General features: G+C 40.7%; 1 protein-coding gene across 2 annotated transcripts in view; it reads left to right on the top strand.

The window, feature by feature from the left end:
- The window catches only part of ADAMTS2 (ADAM metallopeptidase with thrombospondin type 1 motif 2), a 270,332-nt gene that overhangs the window by 104,214 nt on the left and 139,036 nt on the right, over positions 1–27,082 (top strand). For both annotated transcript variants that reach the window (XM_088133820.1, XM_088133819.1), the window contains exon 3: positions 7,735–7,888. In XM_088133820.1, the coding sequence (XP_087989946.1) occupies positions 7,735–7,888 (154 nt within the window). The remainder of the gene's footprint in view (positions 1–7,734; positions 7,889–27,082) is intronic.

The raw sequence follows: 27,082 nt of genomic DNA, 5'->3' as shown, positions 1-27,082 counted from the left end.
CGGTTGTTCCATGACCGGTTCTAACTGTTGCTTCTTGGCCCGCATACAGATTTCTCAGGAGACAGGTAAGGTGGTCTGTTACTCCCATCTCTTTAAGAATTTGCCACAGTTTGTTGTGATCCACACAATGGAAGGCTTTTGCATAGTCAATGAAGCAGAAGTAGATGTTTTTCTGGAACTCTCCTGCTTTCTCCATGATCCAGCGAATGTTGGCGATTTGATCTCTAGTTCCTCTGCCTCTTCGAAACCCAGCTTGTACATCCGGTAGTTCTCGGTTCACGTACTGCTGAAGCCTAGCTTGTAGGATTTTGAGCATAACCTTGCTAGCATGTGAAATGAGGTGCAATTGTGCGATAGTTTGAGCATTCTTTGGCATTGCCCTTCTTTGGAATTGGAACGTATACTGACCTTTTCCAATCCCGTGGCCACTGTTGCGTTTTCCAAACTTGCTGGCATATTGAGTGCAGCACTTTAACAGCATCATCTTTTAGTATTTTAAATAACTCAGCTGGAATACTGTCATCTCCACTAGCTTTGTTGTTAGCAATGCTTCCTAAGGCCCACTTGACTTCACTCTCTAGAATGTCTGGCTCAAGGTCAGTGACCACACCAGCATGGACATCAGGGACATTAAGATCTTTCTTGTATAGTTCTTCTGTGTATTCTTGTCACCTCTTCTTAATCTCTTCTGCTTCTGTTAGGTCCCTGCCTTTTTTGTCCTTTATCATGCCCATCTTTGCACTAAACATTCCTTTGATATCTCCAATTTTCTTGAAGAGATCTCTAGTCTTCCCCATTCTATTGTTTTCCTCAATTTCTTTGCATTGTTCATTTAAGAAGGCCTTCTTTTCTCTCCTTGCTATTCTCTGGAAATCTGCATTCAGTTGCTTATATCTTTCCCTTTCACCCTTGCTTTTCACATTCCTTCTTTCCACAGCTATTTGTAATGCCTCATCAGACAGCCATTTTGCTTTCTTGCATTTCTTTTTCCTTGGGATGGTTTTAGTTGCTGCCTCCTGTACAATGTTACGGACCTCCGTCCATAGTTCTTCAGGCACTCTGTCTACCAAATCTAATCCTCTAAATCTATTCATCACCTTCACTGTCTACTCACAAGGAATATGATCTAAGTCATACCTGAGTGGTCTAGTGGTTTTCCCTACATTCTTCAATTTAAGCCTAAATTTTGCAGTAAGAAGCTCATGATCTGAGCCACAGTCAGCTCCTGGTCTTGTTTTTGCTGTCTGTATAGAGCTTCTCCATCTTTGGCTGCAAAGTATGTAATCAATCTGGTTTCAGTATTGACCATCTGGTGATGTCCATGTGTAGAGTCGTCTCTTGTGTTGTTGGAAAAGAGTGTTTGCTATGACTAGCTTGTTCTCTTGACAGAATTCTATTAGCCTTTGCCCTGCTTCATTTTGTGCTCCAAGGCCAAACTTGCCTGTTATTCCGATTACTCCTTGACTTCCTACTTTAGCATTCCAATCCCCTATGATGAAAAGGACATCTTTTTGGTGCTAGTTCTAGAAGGTGTTGTAGGTCTTCATAGAAGCGGTCAACTTCAGCTTCTTCGGCATCAGTGGTTGGGGCATAGACTTGGATTACTGTGATGTTGAATGGTTTGCCTTGGATACGCACTGAGATCATTCTGTCGTTTTTGAGGTTGTACCCCATTACTGCCTTTCCCACTCTCTTATTGACTATGAGTGCAACTCCATTTCTTCTAAGGGTTTCTTGGCCACAGTAGTAGATATAATGGTCACCTGAATTAAATTCACCCATTCCCGTCCATTTCAATTCGCTGATTCCCAAGATGTCGACGTTCAATCTTGTCATCTCATGTTTGACCACATCCAGCTTGCTTTGGTTCACAGATCTTACATTCCAGGTACCTATATAATATTGTTCTTTACAGCATCGGACCTTCTTTTCGCTTCCAGATACATCCACAGCTGAACGTCCTTTCGGCTTTGGCCCAGCCGCTTCACTCTTTCTGGAGCTACTTGGAAATGCCCTCCACTCTTCCCCAGTAGCATATTGGACACCTTCCGACCTGAGGGGCTCATCTTCCGGTGTCATATCTTTTAGCCTTTTAACATTGTCCATGGGGTTTTCTTGGCAAGGATACTGGAGTGGGTTGCCATTTCCTTCTCCAGTGGACCACATTTTGTCAGAACTCTCTGTCATGACCTGTCCGTCTTGGGTGGCCCTGCACGGTATAGCTCATGGCTTCACTGAGTTACGAAAGCCCCTTCGCCACGACAAGGCAGTGATCCATGAAGGGGGATTATAAGTTATTTACAACTATTTAGCTGAAAGATTGAATTTTTTTTTTCTTTCAAGAATTTATTCATCAGGATGAATGTGGGTTTTTGCATAAAAGACAGTTGAAAGATAATGTTAGAACTGTGTTGGATATTTTGGAATATTTGGAACAACATAACAAAAAACAAGATCTTTTTAGATGCAGAGAAGGCTTTTGACAATTTGAACTGGATTTTTTTTGTTTAAGGTTCTGGAAGATATGAATTTTGGGGAGAACTTTATAAAATGGGTGAAATCAATTTATACTTCACAAACAGCATAAATAATGATTAATGGAGATTTAACTAATTCATGTGAGATACAAAAAGGAACAAGACAAGGTTGCCTACTGTCTCCTCTTTTATTTTAGTTCTTGAAATATTAAATAGAGATATAAGACAAGATGAGAGAATCATGGCTGTAAAGATTAAAAAAGAGTCATACAAGTTAAGAGCTTTCGCGAATGACTCAGTTTTGATTTTGGCAGACCCTTTAAAGGGAATTGAACTTTTAATGAGTAAATTAAAAGAATTTGGGACATTATCAGGCTTTAAGATGAATAAACAGAAGTCATAGTTGTTAACAAAAAATATGAAGTTACAAGACCAGACAGAACTGATGAATAAAATGGGTTTCAAGATTGAGAATAAAGTAAAATATTTAGCTATAACTATGACAAATATGAATTGTATGTTATTTTGAAGTATTTATGTTAAGACATGGAGTGAAGTTAAAAAAGATATGTCACGATGGGACAAAGTACAATTGTCATTGTTGGGGATAATTTCTGTAATTAAGATTAATGTTTTACCCAGAATGTAATTCTTGTTTCAGACGACTGATGTACCATTTAAACAATGACAGAGGGATATATCTAAATTTCTATGGCAAGGGAAAAAACCATGAGTTAATTATAAGTTACTACAAGATGCCAAGGAAAGAGGAAGATTGGGCTTACCAGATTTGAAACTATATTTTGCTGTTTAGTTTGGATGAAAGAGTGGGTGCTGTTAAGAAATAGAAGGCTATTGGATTTAGAAGATCATAATTTGAGATTTGGGTAGCAAGGATATCTCTGGTATGATAAAGCTAAGGTGAATGTAATTTTAAAAATCATTATGTTAGATGGGCTATTCTTAGAGTATGGAATAAATATAAACTTAGGTTTTGCCTGAAAACACCTTTATGGCTGTCAGTGCAAGAAGCATTTATAGATGAGAAATTATAAGTAAACATAAATAGTTAACTTACCAAGATGTACTAGAATTTTCTCAAAGGGATTGTAAAAGGAAATCAAGAGAAGATTTGATAACAGAAGGATATTCTTGTCAATAGTTTTCTTATGTACAATTAACAGAAAGGTTTAAAGTGGATAAAGGATTTTATGGTTTTGAACAAATTAAGACTGAGTTTGAAATAGAATTATGTACTAATGATTAACATGTTATTGCAAAAATGTATAAACTTTTGTTGAAATATGAGACAGAACAAGTGAAAGATTATATGATAAAATGGATTAAAAATGTTGGCTATAATATACAAATGGACCAATGGAAAAATATGTGATTGAAACAATTGAAATTTACATTATGTTTTTATTTATTTTTATTTATGTAGAATTTTTAGAAAATGATGTATCATTGGTATCTGTCACCAGAGAAATTGTCTAGAATTTATAAAGGTACTTCGAATCTTTGCTGGAAATGTGAACAACATGAAGGGACATTGTATCATGTTTGGTGCACATGTAAAATAGCCCCCCCCCCAAAAAATGGATACGAATACTTGCATTAATTCAGATGATTTTAAAGGTTAATGTACAACTGAAACTAGAGACTTTTCTTTTGGAATTAATGGACAAGCAATTAGAAAAAGTCATGGAACTTTGTTTTTATATATGACAACTGCAGCGAGACAGAGGATTGATTGGTGAAGATGATGGAACTTGTAGAGATGGTTAAATTAACCTCTTTGATTGGAGAAAAAACAATGGTTGATTGGAAACCTCTTATAGACTTTTTGCATGAAATGGAAAAAAATGTACTTATGATTTGTGGTTTTGATGATTAGAAAAGAAGATGGATAATAGAAAAAAGTGAGGCTTTTTGTAATCATAGAGGAAGATAACTTTGCAATTGTACTTATATTTGCGGCAAAGGAAATTGGAAGCTGCTTCTTTCCATGTTTTCTTTTTTCTTTTTTTCAGCACTTTTGCTTTTTCTCTCCTCTTTCCTTTCTTCTTTACTGTTTCTACTCTTTCTTAGTTTGTGTTAGTTTTTACATGCTTTGTAAATATTATATTAAAAAAAATAAAGTAGCTGTGCTAGCTTGATATCAACTTTTTTGGTAGCAAAAAGGGGGTGGGTTGGCTGACAGAAGGAAACATTCACCCCAGACAGCCCTAGAACGCTGCATGATTAGAGGTATCAAGAGACAGTATACAAATACTCTTTTTTTTTTTTTTGGCACCCAAAATGACTTTTAAGATAGAAATTATACACTGAGTGAAATGGGGAAATAGCCCTAACAACTCTGGAATCCTGGGACTCTAGCATTATTTCTCTGTACCAGTGCAACTGAAGATGTATCTTCATTCCAACATCTGTTTTGATCCAACAGAGTTGGCGCACTCTGGATTCCTTCAATTAAACAGTGCCATCTACCAGGACTGAGAAAGTGTGCCTCGGTGCCTGCCTTTGATATGAGGTTCCCCCTGATATCCAGGTGGTTCCCACCCTAGTGGCATTCCAGAAAGCCCTAAAGACCTAGCTGTTTCCCACCCAGGGGTAGGGCAGTTGGGGCCCCTGTCAGGTTGTTTGAGGGTGAAGGTGTGGTTAGCCAGGTTTGCCATTGGTTCTTGTTTTTCACCTTTTTCTTACTTCTTTTACAATTATTGTATTTTACTTTCTATCCTGTTAGGGTTAATGTATACTGCCCAGGGTTGGTTCAGAATCGGGCAATGCCTAACTTGAATCAATTGAATAAAATTAATTACATTTTCATGATACCAAATCTCAGGGTACTTGGTCAAGTTAATGATGCTGAAATACAGCTCTTCTGTTTTTAGCAGAGTACTTGTGAGCTCGTGCTCCACTTGGTATGGTTTCTAATACCAGAACTGAACTAAAGTTCTTTCTAATAAACTCACTCACAGAGTTTAGTCTCTGACCCAATAATAATTTTCAATATAATTAGAGTTGCATTATGTATGTAGAATGCAGTTGACTCTTAGATTTTTCTTTATTAAGGTGAAGGGTCCAAACTGGGAGTAGGACCACAGTGTGCAGAATGGAAGAAATTAAATCTTCCTGCCACATCTGCTTTGTTTCAGAAACCATTTCCCCCTTCTGTGCACACTAATTGAAAAGAAAAGAAAAAGAGATTCAAGTGCTGACCTTTCTTTCTTTCCTCCATTCTACTTGCCCACATTTATTTATTTATTTACTTACTTACTTACTTACCAAATTTATACGTTTCCCATCTCGCTGTATAAGTGATTCAAGGCGGCTTACAAATAAAAAGAACTATATAATCTTTACAAAAATATACAAAGCTATAAACTAAAAAAGTTAAAGCTGAAAACTAAAAAGCTTAAAACTGAAAAGACATCCTCAAGCTACCAACCACCTCCAGTACTGCGAACCCCTGTTGGGCCCCCATGCAAGTTGGCAGAGCCAGGTCTTAATGCCCGTTTGGAAGGCCAACAGAGTGGGGGCCAACCTCACCTCAGGGGGCAAGATGTTCCAGAGGGTGGAAGCCATGGTAGAAAAGGCTCTCCTCCTGGACCCCACCAGTCGAAATTCTTTGGCTGACGGGGTCCGTAACATACCCTTCCTGCCAGACTGGTGGGACTGGTGAATGTGATTGGGACAAGACAGTTCTTCAGGTAACCTGGGTCCATGCCATGAAGGGCTTTAAAGGTCATAACCAACACCTTGAATTGGGCCCAGAAGCAAACCAGCACCCAATGCAGCTCATGCAGCAGAGGTGTTACATGTAGAGTCCTAGGGGCATCCATAACTACCCACGCCACTGCATTCTGCACCAGCTGCAGCTTCTGGATATTTTTCAAGGGTAGCCCCATGTAGAGGGTATTGCAACAGTCCATACGGGAGATGACCAGGGCATGAGTGGCTGAGAGAAAGGCCTCCTGATCCAGGAGAGGGTGCAACTGGCACACAACATGAAGTTGAGCAAAAGCCCTCCTAGCCATGACTGCCATCTGGTCCTCAAGCAGGAGTCATGAGTCCAGGAGGACCCCAGATTGCGCACTGGGTCCATCTGGGGCAGTGCCACCCCATCCAGGACAAAAGATGGTTAGCCCCCAGATGCAGGAGAGCCCTGCACCCACAGCTGCTCTGTCTTACCAGGATTCAACTGAAGCCTGTTGTTCCCCATCCAGACTCCCTATCCACATGGGGAGCAAGGCTCTGGGATGTGGCCAAGTTATCATGGAAAGCTAAATGTCCTGAATCCAGGCATGCTGGTTCCAATATGGTTCAGAAGTGCCTGCCTTTATATTAATGGTTTTTAAGAATCAGGGGTCCAATGTGCTTAATCAAGTAAGAGGTAGGGCTAACATGGTGAAAAAAACCCAAACATTTTCTTAGCTTTCCATTTGTAATCATTCTGGGTTAAACTCTTAGGGAGCAGATAGACAGACCCTTTTCTGGATGATCTACCACCAACCTGGCCTTTCAGGTTTTCCAACAGTGCATTGTTGCCCCTGCAATTCTGACACAGAAGTGAGTGCTAGAGCAGCATTACGAAAACACGGCTTCTCTAGGAACTCTGTCTCTGTTGTGTTGTGTTTTCACCCCTGTGGGCACATAGCAAAATGAAATGGTGCAGAAAACAGAAGATAAGAATCCATCCATCCCACCTGGAACTGCTGTCAGCCCAATCCTCTTCTTTCTCCTCCTCCTCCTCCTCCTCCTCCTCCTCGGAGTGCAGCCAAGATGTAACTGTAATGGTTTTGCTATTTACTGGTAGATCAGATCAGTGTGAAGGCAACCAGTGCAGAATTGGTTTCAAAAGTTTTCTCTTTCAAAGCCTGTGTGTCTGACTACCACCACAGATGCCATTTTAATGCACTTTACTGCTATAACTTTATGCAAATGGCTATTACACATTCTTCAATTGTAGTAGTGTTCTGATCATGACTCCCTCTCCTCCTATAGCCCAATCCTGGCTCTTGTTAATTAGATTCCAGAAGAAGTCCCTTTAGTCTAATGCTTTACTATTGCCCTTCCTTGTCAAGCACAGACACTGATGTTGCTCTAATAAGGAATTCATCTTGCTTACTCTCTGCATCCTAACTGCTCCCTGGAGAAGGCTAAAGTGTGCTTACGCATATTGTAAAGATTTATTCAAAATGTCTGCAGCACGAGCAGTAATTTGAAATGTTCAATCTTTGCCCTGTCACTTCAGGCTGGCATGATTCGCACGGACAAGGACGAGTATTTCATTGAACCTCTGCAGAAGGGGAAGCAGGAGGAGGAAGAAGGAAGGACACATGTGGTATATCGCAGGAGAGCTGTCAAGGGAACATTTCACAGAGAGCACCCAGATACCCAGCCTAGAGGTAAGGTGAAAGTAGTCCTGAGAAGCGATGTCTGGACTGCAGCTAACAGCATGCGTTCAGTAGTAGGTGGAATTGTTCAGCTACCATTGGCTTTGCATCCTCAAGGAGAGAGATTCCTTCTTTCTGGTTATTGTGCTTCAACACTGCTTGCTTAGATGAAAAGGAAGACCTGAAAGAAGTGGGCTTGGCTTAATTAAGTATCCCAGCGCCAGGTATTGTCCTAAACACTTCTTTGGATTCTTCAGCCATTAAGGCAGGCAGCACAGGCCACTTGTGGCAAGTCTGATCTACGGAAGGGAGACCTTTAAAACTGGGGGAGATGCAGATCCATTGTATATAAACTAACAAAGGATACTAGATGTGAAAGAACCTGGAACCTGTGTGAAGAATGTAGATACACATGTATTATATTAGCCCTTTTCAGGCATTCAGCCTGACATTGGGAAGTTGCACAAAGTGTATGGGAGGGTTTGTGCATGGGTTGCTTGTGACCCCAGTGCCCCCTCGTGCATCACCCATTCCCTCCATTCTTGATATGAACATCAGAAAGGAAGACACTGCTTATGCAGTGGAGTATGCAAAGAGACTGCAGCTAGCATTCGCTTTCAGACCTGCACATAGAATATGTGAGGATTAAAAGATGGCCTAACCTGGCATAGGCATCTCCAGTTCCCTCTACCCAGGTTTAGGCTGAACATTTGAACAGAATTGTTGCAAAGGTTTGTGTGGGTGAAACAATCAGCCTAGCTTAAGTACTACAGACTGATGTGGTCAGACACATTTTTCAGTGAATGCTGTTCGCACCTTTAGATATTGATTCTGAACTGTTGCATAATCAAGTGATGATAAATCAAGACTCACACAGTAGATCTGAATTGGCCCTTAGGGCTTTGTCTAACTTTAGTATTGGTGAATAATTCTCAGAGCCTAGTAATTACTTAGGGCCATGAGTAGACGTTCGTTTTCTTCATAATTTTACCTTTATTCTTGGTTGCGCAAAAGTGTCGTTTCTAATATTCTGTTGGAAAAGTCTTTCCTTGGGTTTGAACATTCTATTTAGCATCTTATCTTGCTGTTAAGAGATGGTCAGAGTTAGATTTGAAAAAGTTGTGTTACCAAAGTTGATTTGTTCTCTGTTTTACTTGAAACATTTTTTATACTGCTCTGAGATATTTAACCAGAAGCAGTATACATTTTCAAAATAAGTTAAGTGCTGTAATACTTGGGAAGGGACAATAGCCCAAAAGTAGTGTTCATGTTTTGCATACTGAAAGTACCACTCCCAGATTTGGCACTTCCAGTGAATAATTTCAAGTGAAACGTGATGGGAAAGATTTCTGGTCTGAGGCTCTTTCAGTATTGGGCTTGATGGGTGAAAGTCTGATATCAATCATAGTTTTTTATATTCTAGTAGCAAATTCACAAGAACTGTCGCAAAGCAGCTGTTTCAATACAGTGGGTGAGAATTTATTATACTATTCATCCACTGTACAAAAATACAGATCTTACAAGGTGTAAGAGGCACCTGGGTTTACTGAGTAAAGTGTCAGGGCACTAGTTACAAGGGGACAAGGTTGGCTTTATATCAGACAGAAAATGCTGAGGAGAGCATGGCATTTATCTTGATCCCTCCCTTCTTGTTCATTTTGGTTGAAAGGCAGAGCAATGTGTGTCCTGCACAGGTCCTGCACACCTGCAACTAGAACCTCACATAGGGTGAAGGACTTTGTCCCATAAAATAAGATTGGACTGCCAGCTTAGTTTTCTTCTGAATGTGGAATATGGGCGGGTAGGTGGGTGGGGGATAATGCTATCTTCTCCTTTAGCTAAAGCAGCTAAACATCTTAGGCAAGCACTGAACAATAAAGGTGCAATCTCTCTCAAGTCAAACCACATATCCATGTAGCCTACAGTCCTGCGCCCAACCCTGCTTAGCATTTTTTTTTAAATTAGCCAAATAGCTAGGGGCTACTATCTGCTAAGGGCAGGCAAGGATCACCCATGAAAAATAGCTGTTCCTTATCCCAATAAATTGACTGTACACAATCTACAAAGTGAGAGGGTAAGTTGAAGAACCAAAGACTGGAGTAAGCGTTGCCATTCTTAGTATTTGTACAAGATAATTAGTGTTTCATTTATTTTTTTTAATTTTAAGCTCTACTTGCTTACTAGAGGATTTTTTTTTGAGAGTGACGTTCTGATTTAGCTGCTTTGTTATTTATTTATTTATCAAATGTATATAGCTGCCCATCACCTACGTGTACTGGTATGTGGGAATGACTTTGGGAGACAGGAAGAAGAGCTGCATACTAGGCAACAGTCTGATAAATGGCATCTGAGTCCGAAGTAGGGTGGGGGTGGAGAAAATGTCTCAAAAGGCACCCTGCCTAGTTTTTGGGAGAGTACAAGTAAGGGAAGGAAGAGGTGCTTTCAGACTTGCAAGATTCTGTTACTGTAACCTTACAATAAAGGTAGTATTAGTACTCATGGCTGGTGCTTCTTGTCTGGACTAATTCGAAGGGCTGACAGAATGTGACTTGGGCAACCCACACAATTAAAACAAAGTTAAAACAAAACCATTAAGGCAATTAAAAATATAAACAAAAACACAGAAGAGTGCATTCAAAATCCTACATACAATATAACCATTTTGTGGGGCCCCTATTTTCATGGGATCACCAAGCCTGCTGACAAAACAATGTTTTAAGAGCTTTCTAGAAGGTCAGTAGGGCCGGGGCCAATCTTACCTCAAGGGGGATGATGTTGTGGGCAGGTGTCACAGCAGAAAAAACCCCTCTTGGGTCCTATCAGGTGGAACTCCTTAGCAGACAGGACCTAGTAACATGCTCCTCCTGCTGGAAAAGTTGTGGTAGTGGCTGCCACTACCTGGAGCTTGCTTTCCACTTGAGCCCAGTTTACTTATTTGGTTAAAATGCTGCTTAGCAGTGGTAGGAAATCCTCACCTCTACTACGCAGACATATACAAACCATGAGTTTTACAAAGTTTGTCTCTGTCAGAAAAGTAGTGAGGAGCAGAGAGACATAGCATTAATGGGAGGTCCCATCTATGATAAAGGAAGGAGTCTGCATTGCTTTCCACCTCATCACTGCAGCGCTAGCTCCTAGTGAATGCCTATGAATCTGCATTGCAGCTGATAAAAAGAAACTCACCCTGTTCAGGAATTTGTTTGAATGCACGAGGGTTTGAAAGTGAGCCGAGGATGGGGGTGCATGTTGGCGCTGCATCCAGCTCAGTCTGACCTCCATCTTTTTAGCTGAGAGATCCGAAGGATAACTGTTTGTATACTAGCATACGTCCTTGGGTGATACAGAGGCCCTGCTTTCACAGGATTCCAGATTTCATGGAGCTTCGCATTCCCATTCATGCAAGCGCAAGCGTAGATTACTTCAGACTTCCTGCTTAATCCTTGGAGGTCAGAGAACATGTGCATCCCTGATCCCTACCCATTTTCATGCTGTCATGCATTCAGGGGAACCTCTGAAGAAGATTCCTGATCACATAAATTCGTGCAAAGAAGGGAGCACTGAGGCCAAATGATCATGTAGCACATTTTTGTCATTCTTCTAATACAGATTGTTGTGTTAATAATGTGTTGATGCAAATTACTTCAGTGTTGGAAAAATATTTAACTGCCACATATTTTTCTCTGAAACAAAAGAGCTTGAACATAATTCATGCCTTATGGCAGTACTTTTAAAAATCTTAGTTGTTAAAATAAACAGAAACAGAAACAGCAAACAGAAATTCCACAAAACAGTAAGATTCACTAGTGCAATTGACTCAGTTGTTCATGTAGTTTTTGGCATCAGTACCTCACAAACAGCAGTTGAAATCCAGAGTATAGAATGTAAATTATTCTCTGAGTGACTTGAAATGCTCACCCATTTAGAATCCTATTGTTGACCAAATTGTAGTCCCATTTCCTTTAGGTAAAGTAGTCTGAAGCCAATGAAGCTGAGTACTTTTCCTCTGAATATTTGATGAAAAACACAGGAGAAAAGATCAGACCAGGGATCTCTGGTAAACAAATAAATAGGCAATTAAAAACAAACAAACAAACAAACGGCAATTAAATGCTGTTCCTTCCTGCTTCTGACATGCTTATCTTCAGTTGGTATGGCTCGGGAGTTGTTGCAATCCTCTGATATGTTTGGGTACTCTGTTTTGTTGTTGGTTCAGTTCTCAGCTCTGTTATTCATTTCTGATGTTCTTATATCAGCTAGCATTGTTGAATGGTGATTGCCATTAGCTAATACATGCCGAAGACATCTGAGAACCAGCAATGTATCTATGTGGAAGAAACCTAAAGATTTGTCTAGCTCTTTCTTGTGCAGAAGGACAAAGTTCTAGAGCTGTGTTTCTCAACCTTGGCAACTTGAAGATGTGTGGACTTCAACTCCCAGAATTCCCCAGCCAGCAAGCACGGCTCTAGAGTGTCTCCTGAAGTAAATTTACTCAAAGTCATTGTGGGATGCAGATGCCTACTAATTTTTGCATCTTCATAGTTCCTATAAGAGTTAATTCGGAGACATTTCAAGAAAAAACACAATAGCAGATTTGACTATTGTCAAAACAAGGCACAGATGGAAACTGACTCTTCCATCCAAAAATCAGGCTCGGCAGCTCGTAGGGTGAGCAAGAGGAGGTTTGAATATTAATTCTAAAAGTAGGGCTTGCTTCTGTAATATAACAATGAATTGAATTCTTTCATTATGACCTTTTATTCAGTAAATATTACTTATCATAAATTCTTGGATTGCGCAATTGTGAGCTTGTCTAACTGGTTCCAGTCTGGATGAAGTCTGATAATTCTTCTATGAGAAGAAGGGTAAAAAGGGAATATTATATTAAAATATTAGAACAACCCCTTGAAAATGACAGTCTTCAACATAATATATTAATCAGGAATATTAGCTAATCTTTTCTGAGCTTCAGTTTTCTCTTCATCACACCGTTCTCTTTCCAAATCTAGATAATTAAATAGAAACCTGGTCACCTTAGCAGTGCAATATTTGTTTCAGTTTTGATCTTTCTGGTCCCTTGTCTTTCTGGTTTTGCTTATCTATTTAGTTAGGACTGAAGGAATCGCAGGTTGCTATAGCCTTAGACCGAGGCATTTGATACCGTACTTGTGCTCACTGGGCTCCCAAATTGTAGCCTAAAACCAATTGGGAATACTCCACTTGCTTACAAAGATTTGTCTGTGTGTCCTTCACTGACCCATCCTCTTTTATTAGCCTACGCATAAAGCTGTACTCTTTCTGTTCCACAGAACCTGAGTGAAAACATGGGCAAATCAAGAGAACAATTCTTATTGTTGACTAACAGACCTTTTGTCTTTTAAAGAAATGCCATGTGGTTGAAGAAACATATGCTAATAGAATGGCATAAGATTGTCTCAGGCTGGAGATCATTTTAACTTTAATCAAAATGTTTTATGAGTTAAAGGAGAAAAGAAATGCATCTTGGCAAGGCAATCTGTTTTTAGTTTAATGTCAGTAAGAGGCTTAAGGTTCTAACATTTCCAGGATATATCACACAATAGTATTTTGTTAGCAGGCTGGGGAATATGAGCATCCCAAACAAGCACCATTATTAATAGTTCAAGTGCAACACTGATATATTTATGCCAAACATAATATGTAGAAAAATGAAGTGAAAAATGATCTGAAACAGCAATTGCTTTGGTCTATAGCTGCCATGGCCAATGAGCAGAACAAACTGAATGTTTTTCTCATAGGTTCTGATATGAGTACCTCCCTAAAACTTGAGTCCCTGCTAGGGACAGACTAACAGGATAATGGTGAGACAGGAGTGGCATTTCTCATTCGTGCTATTTTTTTTTTTAAAGAAAGGTTTATTTCTCACTGCAAGCAATAAATGTGTGTTATACATTGCATATGTCTTCTAGTTAGTGGAATGCATGCCACAGTATGTTGGCTTGCATGGTAGTCAATTGCACAGAGACCCTAGCTTGCATAGAATAGCATGATCCTGGATGGCATAAAACTGTACTTTGTGCTTATGGCATACTAGCCAAACTGTGCCAACACTGATCAGTACCATCTTTATCATTAGAAGGGTTATGGTACATGTGGTTTGGGTATGACTAAGACTGGTAATGCAGTCTGCACCTCCATCTTGCTAAAAGGCATTGGGCATTATGTGAAGGGCTTGATTGAGCAAATACATGATTGGATGGAGGAGGTCAATATTTCTGGGCCCATCGGATGATGTCTAAGGGATATGAAAGATTGTGACTTGGAAAGTAAAGGAAATAAATGGTAAATAGCATGAATTAACAAATGAAATGGAAGAAAGAAAAAGAGATGTGTTTCTTGTGAAACTAAGAGAAAGGGGAAGAATGTAATAAATCTGAATGAAGGTCTTATCCTGAGGAGCAGAGTTGATGAATACATGCAGGAAAGAGAATGTGTAGGTTTAATTAGAAGAGAATATCTGTAGCTCAAGGTTGAACTGTGGAGTTCTTGGTGCTCTCTGAGCTTGGTTGTTTGTTTGCAGACATTTCGTTACCCAGCTAGGTAACATTGCTGCCTGTTTATATGTAGTAGCTTGCCCTGTCAGCAAATCCCACACTCACAGTAATGATGTTATCTAGTTGGGTAATTAATTAATAAAAAAATTAATTAATTAAAAGACGCTTGCTCCTTGGGAGGAAGGCTATGGCAAACCTAGACAGCAGATTAAAAAGCAGAGACATCACCTTGCCGACAAAGATCCGCATAATCAAAGCTATGGTTTTTCCAGTAGTGAAGTATGGCTGTGAGAGCTGGACCATAAAGAAGGCTGAGCGCCGAAGAATTGATGCCTTTGAACTGTGGTGCTGGAGAAGACTCTTGAGAGTCCCCTGGACTGCTAAGAGGTCAAACCAATCAGTCTTAAAGGAAATCGACCCTGACTGCTCATTGGAAGAATTGATAATGAAGCTCAAGCTCAGATACTTTGGTCACCTAATGCAAAGAGAGGACTCTTTGGAAAAGACCCTGATGCTGGGAAAGATGGAAGGCAAAAGGAGAAGGGGAAGGCAGAGGATGAGATGGTTAGATAGCATCACTGAAGCAATGAGCATGAAACTGAGCAAACTCAGGGAGTCAGTGAAAGACAGGAAGGCCTGGCACGATATGGTTCATGGGGTCACGAAGAGTTGGACACGACTTAATGACTGAACAACAACAACAAAGTTGGGTAATGAAATGTCTGCAAACAAACAACCAAGCTCAGAGAGCACCAAGAACTCCACATAGGTTTAATTGTAACTAAAGGGTCTAAAATGTAATGAGATGGAATGTATTGGTGTAATCTAGATTGTTGTGGGTGCTTATCAGAGTAAGAATCTATAAATTGGTGATAGTTGCATGTTGTGCTTCAGTGAATAGTAATAATAGAAGAAGCAGAAATGAATTTGGGGGAAAATTGTGCAACTTTCTCAGTGAATAGGCCATTCAGGGACCCAACTATGAACGAGAATAGTGACTGCTTGGTGAATATCTCTGTTAAAAAAATGTTCATTTTCCAAAGAGTCCTCTCTTTGCATTATGTGACCAAAGTATCTGAGCTTGAGCTTCATTATCAATTCTTCCAATGAGCAGTCAGGGTCGATTTCCTTTAAGATTGATTGGTTTGACCTCCTAGCAGTCCAGGGGACTCTTAAGAGTCTTCTCCAGCACCACAGTTCAAACCACTACATTACTACTGGAAAAACCATAGCTTTGATTATGCGGATCTTTGTCAGCAAGGTGATGTCTCTGCTTTTTAATATGCTATCTAGGTTTGCCATAGCTTTCCTCCTAAGGAGCAAGCGTCTTTTAATTTCATGGCTGCAGTCTCCGTCTGCGGTGATCTTGGAGCCCAAATAAATGAAGTCTGTTACTGCTTCCATTTCTACCCCTTCTATTTGCCAGGAATTGATGGGTCCAGATGCCATGATCTTAGTTTTTTTAATGTTGAGTTTCAAGCCAGCTTTTGCACTCTCCTCTTTCACCCTCATCAAAAGGCTCTTTACTTCTTCTTCACTTTCTGCTATAAGGGTGGTATCATCTGCATATCTGAGGTTGTTGATGTTTCTCCCTGCAATCTTAATTCCGGCTTGTGATTCTTCCAGCCTGGCATTTCTCATGATGTACTCTGCATATAAGTTAAATAAGCAGGGTGACAGTATACAGCCTTGTTATACTCCTTTCCCTATTTTGAACCAATCAGTTGTTCCGTGACTGGTTCTAACTGTTGCTTCTTGGCCCGCATACAGATTTCTCAGGAGACAGGTAAGGTGGTCTGGTACCCCCATCTCTTTAAGAATTTGCCACAGTTTGTTGTGATCCACACAATGGAAGGCTTTTGCATAGTCAATGAAGCAGAAGTAGATGTTTTTCTGGAATTCTTGTGCTTTCTCCATGATCCAGCGAATGTTGGCAATTTGATCTCTAGTTCCTCTGCCTTTTCGAAACCCAGCTTGTACATCCGGTAGTTCTCGGTTCACGTACTGCTGAAGCCTAGCTTGTAGGATTTTGAGAATAACCTTGCTAGCATGTGAAATGAGCGCAATTGTGCAATAGTTTGAGCATTCTTTGGCATTGCCCTTCTTTGGAATTGGAACGTATACTGACCTTTTCCATTCCTGTGGCCACTGCTGCATTTTCCAAACTTGCTGGCATATTGAGTGCAGCACTTTAACAGCATCTGGGTACATGTATGTGTATGCAAATAATGGAAGGGAATTACTTGGTCCAGCATCAGTTCTTTATAGTTGCCATTAAAATCCAAAATTAGAATGAGTGTAGGGTCTCTTGCTTGTAAGAAACATCCCATTAATTTTAGTAGAAGTAGTTTCAATAACCCTGAGGGCATTTCTCAGGGGGTTATATCCACCCTTTATAATCATAATCTGCCTCTGATTTGATCTAAGAATGAAAAGATCTGCCATGTTCTGGTAGATACTGTCATCTTGCTTGACAACTCCAGTTCCAGGGCTTTCAGGGAACAAGACTGAAAAAGAAAGCTTTAATGTAAGCATTGTTATTTGTATATTAAGAGAACTTATTACAAATTAGCAAAACCAAATAATAATTGTGTTATCAACTAAGTTTTCTGGAGGAAGAAAACAAGATACCACAAAGTTGTAACAATTAATACAGAGTTTTGTAGATCTCAGAGATTTCTAAGAAGAATTTGCCTCCAAGACTGTCACCCTGTCCAATGTTATTGATTTCTCTAGGGTATTTACACTACTTTTTGGAAAACAAATGCATCTATTTCTTCATTTGTTCCTTTGGAATTCCTGAAATGACTCATAAACTGGCTGCTAGCCATTCTAATTTAAAGAAACTCTGCTGGTTACCTTTAAAAAGGAATTACTCCATTAGAAAACTGACGTTTCTTCAAATCCAGTCAATATTTCCCTTTCAGTATATACCCCTGATGATTAATGAGAGTTCTCTTATTGTGCAGTCAGGAAGGCAGCAATGACTTTTTTTTTTTTTTTTGGTTTCCTGTATGGTATATGCATGATAAATACATCTGTCTTTTCCCTGATGTCCCCTCTCCTTTTTGCAGATTCATATAGATTTTCCAGGATGTGATGGATGGTGAATTTTACTGTGAATCAGCTCCCTCAAATAAGAAGCACAGGTGTTCACTTTTGAGGACATGAATCTCATGTGATCATTAGACTAATGCTAACCACCCAGTTGGGTGATAAAGCTTCTTTTCCTAAAAAAAGAAATTAAAAAATATGATATATCACCAGACATTAGATTTATCCCAGGGTTGTTTTTTCTTTTGGTAGGTGGGTTGATCCTTTGTCTATTTATTTGCTCCTTCTGAGCAAAAACATAAGAAAATAAAAATAACTTTATATACAGTAGATCTTCCTTGTCTTTTTTTTCTTACTACATTAAGAGGTGAGTGGGCTTGGATTCATGATCAAAGCTAATGGCCAGATTCGCCCATTATGTAAAACCTTAGTTCACAGATATTGCTAAGCAAAAGCAACAACAAAAATTATTTCCAAAGCGCGGTGACTGAGTTCACACAAATGCAGGGACAAAAGTCGGTAAGTCCCTTGTGGATTAATATGGCAGGTGAGCTCAGCCAATGAAGAGACTATCAGCTCGTGGAACAGGGCCCTGCATGAGCCAATGAGAGTCAGGCATTTTAGAGGGCCAATGAAGAGACTATTTTAGGGCTGACTTAGTTGTTTATGAATAAAGGAAAAGAAACACAGAAAAGGGGTTTCATTTTCTCTGCACCATAAGTGTAAGGGGAAAAAAAACTTGTATAAGCTGTTCATTGCAATTTATTTTAAAAAAATTCATCTTTTTTTTTTGTTAATTTTTAAAGTTTCTTAGAATTAGATTGACATCTAAGCTTGGTTTAGTCTATATCTTAGAGATCCATAGTTATAATTCCCAAGAAACAAAACCTCCCTAGGTAAAACTGTGGGAACCATGCCCCTAATGGCCAGATTCACCTAGGAAGATTGCTGCATCCCGTGATAGACACAGCCACTCTCCCATCAGTATCAAAGTGGCAAGATGGGGGTGCAACGCTGCCATCCATTCCTGTGCAACACCATTAAAAACATTCTTGCAAGAACCTCATCCCCCTGCCCCCATCCCTTATCTGGGAAAAGTATAGCAGAAACTGCACAACTGAACAACAGCACCAGGCATCAGGGTCATGGTGCCAGGGGCCACTGTCATTCAGATCCTGGCTGCTCCTCTGTCCAGAAGAAACACCAAGCAGACCACAGAGACACCCTAATCTATTGAGCTTTGGGTCTATCACAGTACCTGCTTCTCATGGTCAAGATGCACCCAGGACTCCCTCCTATCCACAGCACAGAAGAAATGAGGGAAAAATCTGGCTGGAGGCAGCTTGTCTTGTTAAATTCCTCGCCTCTGTAGATATGTAAGAGGCAAACCAGACACCCACAAAGAAGGACATTCTGACATCCCGGTCACAGGAAAAAATGAAAAAGAATGGCTTCCTATGTACCCACTAGCAGTGAATAAATACTGAAGAAACAGTTCGAAGAAATCTCCATGCACAACAGAAGAAGCAAACAGAACTATAAATCATGCCACACTATGATCAGCTGGCTGCCCTCTTCCTGGAACTCAGAGAAGTCATCCTGGGATCTGAAGCTGGCAACTAGATCCCACTCTAACAGCAGATATGCCAGCCCCTCAGCAAGGCCCCAGCTGCCATGCCATGCAAAGGAATGAAGAAAGCCCTCACTGTTTTCTGCCAACTAATGGTGAGGTGGACTCCCAAATGTGGCCAGTAGTCACAGCCCCTCAATGGTGCCAGGTCTGTCCCGGAGAACTGCTGAGCCAGCCAGGCAAACCCCCACTTATCCCACTGTGTCTAGAAGCTCCTGCTACTAGTAGCAGTGCAAGAACTAAGCAAAAGATAGCAAACAAAGGTGCACGGATATTCTGGGAGTCTCAGCCTGATCCAGGTAACCAGTTTTTGTGCTCAGTCACTGCACGATGCCCCTCTTTCGTCCTTCCCCCTCTGGTGCTGGAGCGTCTGCCCCTGAGCATTTAGCTGCTGGCCTTCCTGTAGGAGCCTCATGAAACACTGTGTTCCATATGGTGAAGACTGGATAATCTTCCACAAGGTGGTTTGCTTAATAGGTGTAATCAAGGTGTAGGACAAGAACAAAGAGATTGTATACCTCATCCATAATTATACTCTGGCATTGAAAGATCACAGCTCTGAATTCTACAATGGAATATTTATTTCTTTACATTTATATGGCCATCCTTCTTGCCAAAGTGATCTGGACAGCAAATAAAGTTTAAGAATTATAGTAACTGTAAAAACCCACAACACATAATCTAAACAAAAAAGAAATTGCAGCCAAGAATAAAACCTCAGAGTAATAACCAACCACCCAGGCTTCACTAATTTCCCAAACCCCCATGCCTGGGCAAACAGTTAGGTTTTCAGTGCTTTCCTGAAGGCCAGCAGGGTCGGGGCCAATCTGATATCAGGTGGTAAGATGGCTCATAGTATGGTGTTTCAAACTGTGGTACATACCAAGGAGCTTTCATGGATGTGTCTGAACGGGTTCCAGCCATAATAGCATGGAGCTTCTCTCGTTCTCAGTGCCTGAAGGAAGATTTGTTCTTTGTTGAGCTGATTTATAGATTGCTAGTTCACCTCATCATCCTGGAGGACCAGGACTAGGCTATGTAGGATTCCTTACCATTGTCCTCATGTTGCATGGCTTATTACCTGCTACCACAGCCAAGCACATTTAGTGACGGAGCATTCAGTCACCTGAAAACAAACCCCTTAGTCTTCTGACTGGATTAAGATGTAGCCCTTACATATATGTAAGAACCATGAGGATGAATTCTGAGAATGCAGCAGCAGGGGCCGGCTCCTGGAGCGTGGGGGAGAAGGGACAGATCCCTTGTCCCAAAAATCCCCCTGCTAATATTGCTAATCTTTGGGAAGTGAATGCAGTCTGTCCCTGCCTGGCAGAGTTGATTTGGGAATTCTGCTTGCATGCCTGGCGTAGATGATGGGGGAGGACGTCTGGTAAAACAGTATCGTTTGATGGGTCATGTCAGTCCTGGCTGTATGTCCTGGATGCCAGAGAGGTGCCCTGAGTTGCTTGGCAGCATTCTTTTATAGACCCTCTTCTCCTCTTCCTGGATTGCTTTAGGCCTTCTGTTGGGCTAGGGGTGACTTGGAAATGACTTTCCTTTGCTGTCCCTTTAAAAGATTCACTTTGTTTCCAAGGTATTTGGGTGAGTGGACTTTTCTATGGGCTGATTTGGTGTTGGGGGAGTAGAGTCGTTCTAGGCAGGGATTAGAGTGACTCAGGGTGCGGAGCGGGTGGCTGCTTGAATGGACACCATCCAAAGGGATGGGAAGTACTTTGAAAGCCTGAACTGGGATCAGTAGTTGGAGTTCTGCTGCCTTGGAGAATTCTTTTTCTTAGCATGAAACCTTGCCAGCATTCTTCTGATCCAAGGTAGTGCTGCCATGTATGGGCTGCAAAAATCCATACAATCATTAGATGGCATAAGAGAGAGAATTTTCTCTTTATTCTTTGTGGCCGTCTCGTGATTTCCAGATTTTTTTCAGCCCAGAGGTGTATTGCTACTTGCCTTCTTCTTGTGCAGAAGAATGTCTCTTGCTTCTGGTAATCACACTCATCCCCTGGGCTTGCTTTTTTGATTCTCTTCCTTATGGGGAGTTGATTCTTCTGTCAGTTTGTTACAGGGCCCTCTTTTTTTTTTTTATCTGATAAAGCTTCATCCTTGCTGAAGTGTGGCCACTCACGTGTCCAATTCTTTGACTTTGTCTTGAAGGTCTGAACAAGCTTTCCTACCCGCAAAGATATGCCAGACTCTTCTCAAGCAGAAACCCAAATACGTCATTAGCATTGCAAGTCACAACTGCAGGCTCCTGTCTGTTCTTCTTTACTTTGTTTCACAAGGATCCACAGCAAAAGGCATTTATTTCTTATTTATACTTAGAGAGAAATTTGTTAGGAACTCTCCCTTTAAATTCCCCCATCAAAAAAACACTGTTGAACTTCTGCTTGCTGTCCCGAATCTTTGGTCCAGGCAGTAGTTGCAATTATTCTAATGATGGTGATGATGATGATGATGATGATGATGAAGATGATAGCCATGAATGTTGGTGGTCCTGATGAAAATTACATCCCATGTATCTATTTTTAGTCTCAGAAAATAAGTTTCTATTGGTGCCAATGGAGCTTCTCTCTGAGATTAATGGCAAATGTATCAGGAATGGCCTTTCATTATTATTATTATTGTATTATTATTATTAGTTTTTTATCCCACCTTTTTTTGTATGTAATTCAAGGCAGTGAACATACCTAATGCCTCCTATTTTCCCCACAACAACAACCCTGTGAGGTGGGTTGGGCTGAAAGACCATGACTAGCCCAAAGTCACCCAGCCAGCTTCCGTGCCTAAGGGAGGTCTAAAACTCACAGTCTCCTGGTTAACCTTAACTACTGCACCAAACTGGCTCTCATTCATTGTGGAAGGTAGAGCAAAAGTTCATGATTTCTTGCTGCAGTCCATCTTAAGGCTGTGATCTAAGGCTGTGCAGTGCATCCAATTCAAAGTCTTATGTCTGTCTGTCTGTCTGTCTCATCCGTCCGTCCGTCTGTCCGTCTGTCTGTCTGTCTGTCTGTCTGTCTGTCTATCTATCTATCTATCTATCTATCTATCTATCTATCTATCTATCTATCTATCTATCTATCTATCTATCTATCATCTCATAGCCTGAAGAGGTATTTACATAGCAAGTATCTGCAACTCCTTAAAGTAGCTGCATCTTTTCTTGGGATCACATGGCTGTTCTTAGCAGCTGCATGATCTGAAGCTCCTTTTTAATTTTGAACTCCAAGTGCTGCATAGACGTATTGTGATCAGGGCAGACATTTTGGCTTTAATGCCAAGTGAGCTTCTTCTTCTCCACTATGCTTATTATTATTGTGTTCAGTATTAGGATGGTGATCAGAACTCAGAACCACAGTCCCAGCATACACCCAAAGGTAGTAAACTTTATAGCAAGGAAGGAAGCGATAAGAAGGAGGGAATGCTCAGGAATATACCCGGAGATGCAGCAAATAAACTTAAGGAGGACAGTGCTAAAAGGCTCTAATGCTAAAGGGAGAACTTGGAGTCCCAAAACAGGAAGTGTGGGGGGAGAATATATGACATTGTTGATATTACTGAAACATGGTAAAAGTGGAAAAACTGCGTCCAGTATTGGTTACCACAATACAAGAAGGATTTTGAGGAGCTAGAAGGAGTGCCCAGAAGACTGACAAAGATGGTGAGGGGCCTGAGGGCCAAATCCTATGAATGGTTAAAGGAACTGAATATCCAGTTGTAGACAGTAATTGTCGCTCAGGTTTGAACGGTGGGGTTCTTGGTGTTCTCTGAGGTTGGCTGTTTTCCTGCAGACATTTCATTACAGTAACAGGCTAGATAAAGTCATTAGCACACTTCATCAGTGCATCATCCTATACTGATGATGTTACTTAGCCTGGTAGCAAAACTTCTGCAGGAAAACAGCCAACCTCAAAGAATACCAAGTTCCTAAGTGAACTTGGTACATTTAGCCCAAAGTAGAGAAAGCTGAAGGGAGACATGATGGAAGTGTTTCCATACTTGGAAGGCTGTCACAGAGAAGAACATGTCTGTTTATTCTCCATGGTGCCCGAGAGTAGGACAAGAACTAATGGGTAGAAGCTTTACAGAGAAAGATCCAAACGTGAAATGAGGAATGTCCTGATCACAAGAGCTATTAAACAGTGGAACAGCCTACCTCCTGAAATGGTAGGTGCTCAATCACTGAAGGTTTTCAAGCAAAAGTTGGACAATTATTTGTCTGGAATGGATTCCTATCCTGGGCAAGGGTTGAACTAGGAGGCCTCTTCTCACCCTTTGATTCTATGATACTGTCTGGTCAGCTGAAGTTTTGGGGAAGACATGTGCTGGTTTGATTGATCCTAATGTGTACAATTGTGATTTCAAGTCAGAGAAAATACTTCAGCGTGGAATTAATTTATGGAATTTAATTTCACAAGACATGTTGATGGCCATTAGCTGAAGTGGCAATCAGATGGGAGCCCCCAATTATACTTTGATTTGATCTTCCCTGTGATTATGAAATGGACCTTCTGTATATCCCTACTCAGATATCAGTTCTCATGGGTAACAGTGGGGAAGGCCTATTGAATTTATGACTTGCCTGTGGCTAGTTACTGATAAATGGGTCATTTGTCTACTTCAACTGAACTTGTGTTATATTCTCCTTATTATCCTGTCTTGCATCGCTTCATTCTCCTCTGTATCCATTTGCTGTAGATTCTTTTCTTGCTATATACTGTTCGTGGCAACATTTTACTGTTTTTTAAGAACTTTGCAGGAACTACCTGCTGACTTTGAATGTCATGAAATGCTAAGAGATGGTTTATGCCTGGAGCAGCTACATCCTAATAACTCTGTTCAAAATTCATCCTCTGTGCTGAACCATTCAGGAAGAAAAAGAAGTTAGATCCTACCTTCTGTCTACCCTGCCAGTCCTCATCTTTTCAGTGAGAGCTCTGGTTTTTAAAGCAATAAAGTTCCTTTTTTTCCCCTCACCAGATTACTTATTGCTTTAAGCATTCAGAGCGGTAGAAGGGCATCACTGCATTTCAGACTTTTAAGGAACCCTCAACCCTTCTTAAGCCCTAAAGCAATGGGATGTCTTTTACCTGAATTATAAAAACAAAATAGAAGAGCACATTAGAGATTCTGGCAATGGTACATTGCATGCAGGCATGACTCTAAATAATCTCTAGGATTTATGAACTGAGATTGTGAAGCCATTACCTTCAATTATTTTTATTTGTAGTCGTCAGGTGGTGTTTTTTTTCCTTGACAAGTAAGGTTTCCTGTGTTCAGAGAGCTAGATTGCATTGACGTTTCCATGGCAACTCTGTATGACATTTCAGAGGCTGACATGGAGTCTTTAATATAATTTAAATATCAAGTCAATATTAAAAAAAAAAAACCTGTTGGTTCTCAGGAAAAGTTTTTGAAAAGCAGTAAAAATGCTCTTAAAATATAATAGAAGGAAGTGAATAGTATTAATATTGGCACTTACAATTAAAAGCTGTTTAATGAAAGAGTAATGAATGGGGTGAAATTGAGTTTGGATTATGCTTTCTTCTGATTTTTACACCACCTGAAATTTGATTATCCAGTTCAGTTACTGAAGTGTCTTGTGCATCTCCCCAAAATGCTAAAGTCAATACAGGTCTGTAAAGGTAGTCCTTGCTTAACGACAGCTCGTTTAATGATCATTCGAAGTTATGGCTGCCTTAGAAAAAGTGTTTTACAACCTGTACTTGCACTTACAACTGTCGCAAACTGTCACACACACCCATAGTCATGTGACTGTGATTTGTGACTTTTTTATGATGGTTGTTAAGGGAATCACCATGGCTGTTAAGCAAATTCTGGTAAAAAACGCCCATTGGGGAAGCTGGATTCCCTTAACCACCACATGATTAGCTTAACATCCATGTGATTCGCTTAACAACCATTGTAAAAATGATCGTAAAATTGGGTCTGGTCACATGTGACTCATGTAATGACTGGCCTGCTTAACAATCAATTTTCCGGTCCCTATTGTGGTTGTTAAGTGAGGACTACCTGTAAAAGTAGGTGACAGATGTCTTACTATATCTATATACTACTAAAACTCTCATGTCTGTAACCTCCAACTGGGTGAAACCGTGTGTCATAGGGCAACAATTTCTGAACCAAGGTACCTCAAATGGGCTAATTTACAGAATGCATCCAAACTCCAGGACCCATTACTCCAGTGGGATTGAAATTTGGGAAATTTGTGGCTGCTTCAGCCCAGGTCCCACCTTCCTCTGTCTCCTGTGCCCAATCAGCTGGCAGCAAGGCCCGATGGGCAAGTGGCGATTGGCTGCTTTGGAAACAAGGCAGAAATTTGAAATTTCTTAACAGCTGTGGGCATTGAGGGAAGGATAAAGGAGCAACTTGGATACCTGCTGGTGAGTAGGGCTGGCTGGGGGCAGCAGCAGTCAACAAGTGAGCCCTCTTCCTTCCTTGAGGGAGGGGGCACTTGGAGACACACCAGAATGGGGAGTGGGGTGCAGTTTTCCTCACAGTCCACAGGTCTCTTTGTTTCACCTTCCCCCGGCAAAGTGGCAGGCAGTTTCAAGGGTCAGTTGAGGAGAAGGAGGAGGAGGAGGAGGCTTCACAGGGGCTCTCCTGAGGGTCATGAGGGGAGGGCAAATGGCACAAGTCTATATTATATGTGGAAAGGGAGGGAGGGAGGGAGGGAAGGAGGAAGGAAGATTTCTGATGCTCCCTGCCAGCTTCCCACAAAGAAAGTCAATGAGGAAGCTGGCAGCAAGTCACAGGTCACTCACAGTCCCACTGCTTTTTTGCCCTTGGTCATTCTATTTCTCTGTTTAGGTAAGGACATATCTCTGAAATTATGACCCAATAGGTCATGAGTTGTCTAGTGAATCTTTAAAAGCTGGATGCCATCTCTTGTGTTGTGGATAAGTTAATTTAAAGCATTTTCCCCCAATCTGGTGTCCTCCAGATGTGCGGGAACTGCAAATCCTAGCATTCCAAATTGGTCCTGGCTCAGAATTCTAGGAATTATAAACCCAACACAGTTAGGGAAGGTGTCTGTAGAAGTTCTAGTGTGCAGTAGTGGGAAGATAGCGGTGTTAACTTTTTCCATATTTTTTGCTGGAAGGAGGGGTGGCAATGTGTATCTTTCTGTATGATAGTGATTTGTGGTTGGGGTAGAGAGAATGGTTGGTACATGTAGACAGGGATCAATTAATTTTGTAAATGGGATACAGGATTTATTTCTCCTAGCCTTGCCCCATTTTGAGAATGTAGCTTCTGGCTTACACAGGCACCCAAACACATACTATACAAGTGGATCAAATACATACATATATCAAGTGGAGGGAGAATTCTAGGACTCCTTTGGCTGGAGCTGGCAGCTTTGGGTTGACATGGTGGGAAGCTGTGTTCATAATTTATTTGTTTGTTTGTTTGCTTTGCTTTGCTTAGTAAAGCAAAGCAAAGCAAACTGCCCAATCATCAAATGACTCAAAGTGATGTACAGGAGAAGTTAAAAACACAATACAGCAGTAAAAGATGGACCAAATAGCAAACATCCAGGGAATTAAAACAAAATTAGTATGGGCCTGCTGGACACACCAGGTCTTTGTGACCTTCCTGAAGGACAGCTGGGTTGGGGCCATGTGGACCTCAGGGAAAGAATGGCAACAAAGGAGTCAAGCTTCTGGGGTATTTCTGACTTTTTTGGCAGGGATTATGTTAAATTCAAGACTGTTTTTTTACATAACAAGAGTAAATTGAAAATATAAGATGGAAAGAAGAAGAGTGAAGTCAGTTTTGTCTTCTTTTGATATGCATTACCTTGTTATGGAGATATACTAATACTCTCCAAAACACACTACAGCAGATTTCAACAACAGGAAATCAAATAGGATACTTAAGGTTCAAAGTTGTCTTGCATGAGTGTGGCAACTTTTCAGTTCCTGCAAGGCATCCTTCACAACTTGGGACAATAACCTT

This window comes from Python bivittatus, unplaced genomic scaffold, assembly GCF_059951505.1.
Source record: "Python bivittatus isolate LINGU-HERP-01145 unplaced genomic scaffold, Pbiv_v1 ctg000080_np1212, whole genome shotgun sequence".
NCBI classification, from domain to species: domain Eukaryota; kingdom Metazoa; phylum Chordata; class Lepidosauria; order Squamata; family Pythonidae; genus Python; species Python bivittatus.
Note: the sequence above shows the minus strand (reverse complement) of the source record. Positions and strands in the feature narration are given on the sequence as shown.